Genomic DNA, 9,588 nt, shown 5'->3' with positions numbered 1-9,588 from the left:
TCACAAGTCAAGCTTTTACCATGTTTTTGTTTTCCAATAAAATGAGAATTGTTTTGTGATATTCTCTCTGAAGCTGCATTGCTGTGGATAACACAGTTACAAGTGAACACAGAAATGGAATGTCTGCAAGTCATTCTGAGGCCTGGAGACTCTACACTGTGAAATGGAGCTTTCTGTATTCATCCACTATATGGGTTACCAGCTAGCTGCTAGCACAATGATGTTGTGTATATCAGTGTATATCACAACAACATACCACAACACAACACAACATACCACAATACAACACAACATACCACAACACAACACAACACAACGTACCACAAAACAACATACCACAACACAACACAACATACCACAATACAATACAACATACCACAACACAACATACCACAATACAACACAACATACCACAACACAACACAATACAACGTACCACAACACAACACAACATACCACAACACAACACAACACAACGTACCACAACACAACACAACATACCACAATACAACACAACACAACACAACATACCACAATACAACACAAAATACCACAATACAACACAACATACCACAACACAAAATACCGCAACACAACAAAACATACCACAACACAACATACCACAACACAACATACCACAACACAACACAACATACCACAACACAACACAACATACCACAACACAACATTCCACAACACATCATGCTACAATAAAAAACAGCACAATGCAACACAACACAACAGACCAAAACACAACACAACATGACATACCTCAACATACCACAATACAACATACAACAATACATTAGAACACAACATACCACAACACAACAATACATTAGAACACAACATACCACAACACAACATACCACAACACAACACACCACACCACAACACAACATACCACAATAAAACATGCCACAATACATTACAACACAGCATACCACAACATAACACAACAGAGGATTGTACTGCTGGTATAGTACACAACAGAACAGAGAAATGTACTTCTGGTGTACTACACAACAGAGAGGAATATACTGCTGGTATAACAGAACAGAGAGGAATATACTGCTGGTATAGTACACAACAGAGAGGAATATACTGCTGGTATAGTACACAACAGAGAGGAATATACTGCTGGTATAGTACACAACAGAGAGGAATATACTGCTGGTATAGTACACAACAGAGAGGAATATACTGCTGGTATAGTACACAACAGAGAGGAATATACTGCTGGTATAACAGAACAGAGAAATGTACTTCTGGTGTAGTACACAACAGAACAGAGGAATATACTGCTGGTATAGTACACAACAGAACAGAGTAGAGCAGGTTTACAGCAGGTCCGGCCTGCCTAGAGACTGTACTGTACAGTTGAGAGAGAGTTATGTTGTGATCTCTCCAGGCTAGATGAGATACTGCCCCCTGCTGTTCGCTCCGTCCTCCTACATCACTGCTGCCTGCTTCCCGCGTCAGCCCCGCCAGGGGTCCTGTCCACTCTATACTGGCTTATAGCTGTGTCCTCAAGTCACCACACGGACCTCTGGTATAAAGCACATGGACTGTTTCACTGTTATCCAACTACAGTAATCACCAGTTAAAAGGAGAATATTGGTTGTTTTTTATATGACATAATAACAGAGTGGGATATACATTTCAAAGCGGAAGATGTCTGGAATTAGCAGTGTTATTGAGGTAGAAGGATACGTTTTTATAGTATCACATATAATTATAATAATAAAAAGTATTGGATTAATTCATTAATAAGTATTGTTACTATTATAATGTAAATATAATATATAATTCGCGTTTAATAATAACAATAATATTTACTGATAATAATAATAATAATAATAACAATAACAATAATACCAATTATGTATTTAAATTAGGTTGGGTGTAAATGCTAAATATACTGTTAATTTATGCCCACTGAATAATGTATATATGGATGTATATAATGAATACAGATTAAAGGAATGTTAATTAGGTGTATGGCACAGCACACTTGACTGAAAACGACGCATTTCAAATGACATTGTGGTATATAGCTTTGTGTAGGCTAACTGTACAACAATGTATTAGATTGCTCTCAGTTGAAGTGACATTGAAGTGGTCAAAAGTACAGAAGTAGGACTGTGATTGAAGACTGGAGGGAGAATTTTGAGTATCAGGACAGATTTAGGACTGGACAGAGGCTTTGCCATTTTGTCGATTATTGAAAAGTTTCAGTTGGTAAATGATTGCTTAATTTAATCTAAGATATATTGTACTCAAAAAGTACCGTGCGCTATGAGAATCATATCACTTTAGTCACATCATAACTGTTATTTTGTTGTGACAAATGAATGATGTTGATGATCCCATTATTTAGCCTCCAAATACCATTCAGCAGTTTTTAAACATGAAACTGTCCTTGTTGATTGTGATCTACATATGGCCTCGACATGTATCCACGTCCAACAGACGTCTCAAAAAGAAACGGTAAATCAGTGAAATAATAGTGTAGTTCGTTGTTGACTTGAGGACCTGGAGAGACCAGCCAAGGGGGAGCGGAGCCCGGTGATCAACCCCAATATGGACTGGTGTCCGACGAGCTGGAGGAATGGGTTACACCTCCCTTAGGCTGACCGGCGCACTGCACACACACACACACACACACACAGAGACAGGCACACACACGCACACACACAGAGAGAGACAGGCACACATACACAGACACAGACAAACACACACACTCGGTGCTATATCTGAACCCCATCTTTCTAAAACTCCACTTGACGCAATTATCAATTGCAAGTTGACAAGGAAGAAAATAGTAAATATCGCTCTCATAAAAAATTATGTTCAGTCACTGAATATTTTTTTTTTTTTTTTTTTCAGTTGACAAGAAGTTTGCGCAATAAATACTGCCTGGATGTTACCTCAATTACCTCACTACTTTGCATTGAGAAAAGAAACGTTATTGTGATTTAAAAAAAAGAACAAGTAAATTTCCCCCAAAATGCGCAGCTGCAGCAGACTAAAGAACATCGTGCCAGTGAATGTGTTCCCAGTCCACTGTCCTCTCCGTGTTGTTCCAGCCAGGGCTCCATTTCACAGCGAGAGGGCGGAGATTGAATATTCAGATCCGCTGAGTGACAGCTCGGCTTTTCCACGGGCTCCTTCCTCCAACTCCTCACATCAGAGTTCAGGCTACTAAAAACATCGGACGCTAGGGGATCGACACGTCGCCTGCCTCTATGTGCAGGGCTCTTTACTGATCTTTTTTTTTTTGTTGGGGGGGGGGGTCGCGTTTTCATTATTTTAATTTTTAATTGTCTGAAGATCCGTTTAGTGGGCTCATTATTCTACAGAAGTAAAAATTTTCCGTGCTTTCCTCTTTGGAATCAGCAGCAACAGACCCTCAGTGAGGCATGTCTTACCCCCAGGGTTATCTCTACCAGCCGCCGGGCTCCTTGGCTCTCTACTCCTGCCCGGCTTACGGGGCTTCAGCCCTGGCGGCCCCGAGGAGCGACGACTTGGCCAGGTCGTCCAGTGGATCAGCGTTTAGTCCTTACCCCGGATCAGCTGCTGCCTTCACGGCTTCAGCCAGCGGCTTCTCCAGCCCAATGACATACTCCACAGACCCTGCCACGGGATTCCCTTCCTACATGGTAAATACTCTACTTCCACTTATTCGTATTAGACAACTTGTGTGTCAGTATGCAAACAGGAGGGACAGCCTGGTCGAAAATAATTAGCTGTAATTTTAGCGTTTAGTAGCCAACCGTAGAGTATTTGCGTGCAGCGTGCAGAGAGCTGCCGTTTCAGAGTGGATCTAATGGGTTGTACAGTTCAGGGTGAAATGGATGAGATCCTTTACCCCGTTATCTATTACAACACTGTTCTGAGAAAGAACTGCATTTATCAGAACGATACATCATCAACTGGTACATTATATTGTCTATCGTGTGTGAAAGTTGTAGGCTATTTATTGATAAATGGAATATTGTATTTCTTCTTCTTAGTGCAAATAGGATGTGAGTTTTCGTAGGCCCGTGATTAAGACAGTGCATGGCTAACTGAGTGAACTTCATTTAGGGAAAAATACCCCCCATAAAGAATAATACGATGTAAGCCAACGGCCTTCATTGGAATTAGCCTGTATCCTAATATCATATCCTTCCAATGGGAAATACAATATAGGAAGTTTTGTTCTCCATTTTGACAGTCACAAACTATATGCAATTTAAATTCTTGGAATGTATATTAAATTAAATAAGCGAAATTGTAACATGAAAAGAGGAATTACAATGCTAATGACATGGGTCTCTAAGCGTTTATAAAAGGTGCACATACACTGGGAAGTTAATTGGATTTGTGATGCTGTAAAGCAATGATATGCTAACACGTCTCTCTCTCTCCCTGACAACAAAACTAATCTAGCTAAAGAAAAGCAGGAAGTTAGGCGGTGATTACTGGAAATTACTGCAATTACGATGCATCATTTATCATTTATTTAGCATTATGCAATGCGATTAATCAAACCGATAATGATCAGGGTAATACAACCATTATATCGGCCCGACTCACAATACACACTAAGTTAACTCTCAATACACACAACCACAATACACAACCTGTTGTGTTTAGTTATGTTTTTACATTTTTCAATATTTATTACCAAAATTATAAATTCTAACAAAAAAAATACTTTGATAATCATTTTTCCTTTCCAGAGCTCTCCTTACGACGCGCAGGGCATGGCCGGGGCGCTCAGCTACCACCCCTACGGTAGCCCGGGATACCCTTACCAGCTCAACGATCCGGCCTACCGCAAGAACGCGACCCGAGACGCCACCACCACCCTGAAGGCCTGGCTACAGGAGCACAGGAAGAACCCTTACCCCACTAAGGGAGAGAAGATCATGTTGGCCATCATTACTAAGATGACCCTGACGCAGGTGTCCACCTGGTTCGCCAACGCCAGGAGGAGGTTGAAGAAGGAAAACAAGATGACGTGGGCTCCGCGGAATAAGAGTGAGGATGAGGACGATGGAGACGGAGAGAGGAATGATGACCGCTTGGAGAAAAATCTGGACAACAGCGAGACGTCCGTGGAGGATGAAGGTAAAAAAACCACGAGACCCAGCCCATGACCCAGTTAACAGCGCGAGCTGCACCGGTGCCGTTTTTTTTATTGCCAGTTATCCACAGATAATTACCGACATGTCGACAGAGACTAGGCGACACATTTCAGTTGGAAGGCATAAAACTGAACGAGTTCTAATTATTATTATTATCAACAATAATAATAGTAATCCTAATAATGTCGAATCCCATGGTTATTACATGGTTATTATATGGTTATTATATGGTCATTACTTCGTCTTAATGTCTTTTCTGTTTGTTTTGCTTGTTGCAGGTATCAGTTTGCAGGTTGACACCCTCACAGACCATTCTTGTTCCGCGGAGTCTGATGGGGATAAAGTGAGCTGTCGGGTCGGGGACGTGGTCTGTGAGTCTGGATCAGACAGTAAGGACAAATGTGAGGATGAGGATGATGATGATGATGATGATGATCACGAACTGGAGAATGGGGAACGACACCGAAGCCTGTCACCTAAACCCGTGACATCATCACCACTTACAGGGCTCGAGGCCTCGGTCGTAAACCATCACCACCGGGAAAACAACCACAACAAATCGTGTCTTGACAACCGAATCTCAGGTCCTCACAATCAAGCCGTCAAACCCAAACTGTGGTCGTTAGCTGAGATCGCTACTTCAGACCCGAAGCAGCAGCAGCATCACCCGGGGCAGACTTGTCCATCTCTCGGTCTTCTAACCTCCACCTCCTCTACTCCCTCGCCGGCCGTCCCTGGCGCTGTGTACTCCGCCTCTTCCATCCTAGGACGACCCATCTACTACACGTCTCCGTTTTACAGTAATTACACAAACTATGGTAACTTCAGCCCGCTGCAGGGTCAAGGGATTCTGCAATATAACGACGGACTCACACAGACTGCTACTGAGGTCAACACCATGCATAAACACACCACTGACTCTCTGCTTAAAACTAACTCTAATCACGTCGAACAACAGTTCAGACCCTCACATTTATACTCTAAGAAAGGTACGTAACATGCAATTATAGTTTCAAAAATATTGACTTTTATTTTATGCATTTTTAAATTCACTTCATTGGCCTTTTGACTGAATAAGTGATGTATTGAAAGAACATCCACCCTTTTTGTCCGTTGCAGAAGGCTTATGAAGGCCTCGGTGTAATCAGTGCTGGTATTGGCCTGAGTTGGTGGTAGCTGTAATATCAGCCTGTGTGTCAGACTGTCTCTCAGGGCAATAAAGCAAAGACATGTTGTCTTCTCAGAGGTTGTATTAAACAGAACGGATTGAAACCTGCTCACACAGTAGGAACGCAGCATTACTTAAAAACAAGTTCCACAAAAAAAAAAAATATATATCACTTCAGTTGGATTGGTTATTATGGACTACAAAATGATGGTGTTTTATAATTGGTTACACATGAATTAGATACCATCATGTTTTATTTTAACAACAGTTGTGTAATTTTTTATTATAGTATCAGTGACTGGTGGGCCAATCTGTTATTTAAGACCTTTACCTCTGCAACCTCTGCTCTTCCTTAATACAACCTGGGAAGGACTCTAGGACCATCTCTGTGGGCTAAAGGTGAGGTTCTAAAGGTCATGTTGTGGCTCTGATTCAGGTTTATAGGTTGGTGTCACAATTGCTTTGACTAAAGCCCCCAAGCCATCACCCTTGGACCGTGGTCTTAACACTAACCTAACTAACCTTTCTCTAAAGGGGAGAGAGCTGCATCTTGCTCCTCAGACAAGACGCCTGGCCTGCAGCACTACAGCTGTTCTCCTCAGAGACAGGCCCGAAGGATTAATTAAACCTGATTCAGGGTTGGGGGATGAATTAACCCTGACTTATTCTATCATTTCACTTTCGTTTTCATGAGATGTGCGTTGACTGGCTCAGTAAATATCCCGCTGTATGTGATGATTTTGGAAGACGTTATTTCTCAGGATGCATCTGCTTCATTGCCACGGTATATTATACTTTATATGAAGATAATATTAGGTATACTATACTTTATATGAAGATAATATTAGGTATACTATACTTTATATGAAGATAATATTAGGTATATTATACTTTATATGAAGATAATATTAGGTATATTATACTTTATATGAAGATAATATTAGGTATACTATACTTTATGTGAAGATAATATTAGGTATACTATACTTTATATGAAGATAATATTAGGTATATTATACTTTATATGAAGATAATATTAGGTATATTATACTTTATATGAAGATAATATTAGGTATATTATACTTTATGTGAATATAATATTAGGTATACTATACTTTATGTGAAGATAATATTAGGTATACTATACTTTATGTGAAGATAATATTAGGTATATTATACTTTATGTGAAGTCAATGTTAGGTATACCATACTTTATGTGAATATAATATTAGGTATATTATACTTTATGTGAAGATAATATAAGGCATCTTATTTGTAAAGTATGTATGAGGGACTGATGAACTTGAGGAAGTGGAATACATTTGATATTTATTTTTTTAATGATGGGAAAATGCTGCCTATAATTTATGCAAGTTGTATTGCAATGGACACTGAACATTGTTTTGTAAATACATTATTCCCGTTTTTATTTGAAACGCATTTGAAAGTTACACAATCTTGTTAACAAGAGTACTTTTACTAATTTATATCTTATTGTAAATTAAACGCGCTAGTGTGCTGCACTGGCGAGTTAGTGCTATTTATTATTCAAAGGAAAAACCAAATTAAAATGTTTTCCTCTGTATTTCACATCTGCTTTCATTTTTTTTCTCTCCTTCATCTCCTTTATATTGTCGCATGAAAATGTATTTCTCTTTGGTTAGGCTACTGCTTTTAGAAATGGAATTATTAATCAAGTGTAAACGGTAAGACTTTTGGGAATGGCATAGCCTGTATTAATTGATATGTTGGTTTGAGACAGCACAGTCGAGAGAAGCTTTTCCGCCTATCCGTTTTCTATAGGGCCTTTTCACGCCATTCTTATAGGCGTTTAGCTCCATCCGGGGACTACTCGTGACCTTGGTTGGGATAAATGATATGCTTATTATAAATGATATACTTATCATTATATAAATGATATACTTTATATCCGTGGCTGTCAGGGGGTTTATTTTTCAGTGTGATTAATCCGGCTCTAGGAGCGGTATGATGAGTTCCCAGCGGGGTGATCCCCCTGGCCCAGCCTCAGTCAGTCTGCCGGTCAGTCGGTCTTCTTTACGGGCCGATATTAAACCATCCATAAAGCGGTGTCTAAACAGCCAGCCGCCAGCTCCAATGGCCTGTCTCATGCACTTATCCGACCGGCTATACCTCGCTGATCTTCCTTTCATCTGATTATTTGTTTTTATTTGGCGAAGGGAATTATTATTATTACTATTATTATTATTATTATTAGTCTACTAATGCTTTATTTAGGCTATTTGCATAACTTCCTTGAATACGAATTGCAACCTGTTTGCCTCATCTGAATAGGAGGAAAATTATAAAATATTTTCAAAGATAGAATATACGTTCTGTTGTTGTAACAATTGGAACATTTTCATAAACACTTGAATGTGAGCGACAATGACATATGTGTGATACAAATTAAAATTAAAAAGCAATTCATTGGTAGGCCTATTGTTTCATCGCGTCCTTCAGGCTAACGAAATATGTTTTTCAAAGCGCAGCACCAACATTTAAATATCTGTAACATTGTGTGTTTAGACAGCTTTTTTCTCTCAGAGCTTTACGGAATTTCCTACATTTCTGTCTGGGTTATTCCTTCACCAGTCCTCCGAGAGGTGGTGAGAGAGCTGTACGTTCTTCATGACTTCTGAGGTGAATGTTATTGAGTCTCTTGGGACGCCACTTCACCTATAAAGTTTTCCTTTCCGCTTCAACTTCCTAATATCTGTCCCGGTGTGTGTAGACCTATTGGGGAGTCAGGCAGCCTCTCTCTCTCCCACCTAGATCTCACAACCTCTCTCTCCCTCTCTCTCTCTCTCTCTCTCTCTCTCTCTCTCTCTCTCTACCAGACCATTCTCTCTCTCTCTCTCTCTCTCTCTCTACCAGACCTCTCTCTCTCTCTCTCTCTCTCTCTCTCCCTCTCTCTCTCTCTACCAGACCTCTCTCTCTCTCTCTCTCTCTCTCTCTCTCTCTCTCTCTCTCTACCAGACCATTCTCTCTCTCTCTCTCTCTCTCTCTCTCTCTCTCTCTCTCTCTCTCTCTCTCTCTCTCTCTCTACCAAACCATTCTCTCTCCCTCTCCCCCTCCCCTCTCTCTCTCTCTCTAGTCGCTTTACTTTCATTAGGGCTGATTTATTGAAATGCAGACTTAATGTGAGGTGGGCTCCCCGGGGATCTCACTGTTGTCAAATAGACCCAGAGGCGCTTTTCTTTCCACGCAGAGAGGCTCTGAGCTGCCTTCCACCGAGGCCTGCTCTGCTCCTATCCACGGCCTCTC

The 9,588-nt window shown here is 40.5% G+C and overlaps 1 protein-coding gene across 1 annotated transcript; it reads left to right on the top strand.

The window, feature by feature from the left end:
- The first annotated feature begins 2,681 nt into the window (after positions 1-2,681).
- On the top strand, positions 2,682-7,888 carry irx2a (iroquois homeobox 2a). The gene is made up of 3 exons (XM_014147851.3): positions 2,682-3,662; positions 4,728-5,118; positions 5,414-7,888. Exons 1-3 carry the CDS (start codon positions 3,423-3,425, stop codon positions 6,130-6,132), a joined length of 1,350 nt encoding a protein of 449 aa, XP_014003326.3. The 5' UTR covers positions 2,682-3,422; the 3' UTR covers positions 6,133-7,888.
- The last annotated feature ends 1,700 nt before the right edge of the window (positions 7,889-9,588 follow it).

The sequence above is a fragment of the Salmo salar genome, unplaced genomic scaffold (genome assembly GCF_965601325.2).
Source record: "Salmo salar unplaced genomic scaffold, fSalSal1 ptg000268l, whole genome shotgun sequence".
Taxonomy (NCBI): domain Eukaryota; kingdom Metazoa; phylum Chordata; class Actinopteri; order Salmoniformes; family Salmonidae; genus Salmo; species Salmo salar.
This window is presented reverse-complemented; position numbering and strand designations above follow the sequence as displayed.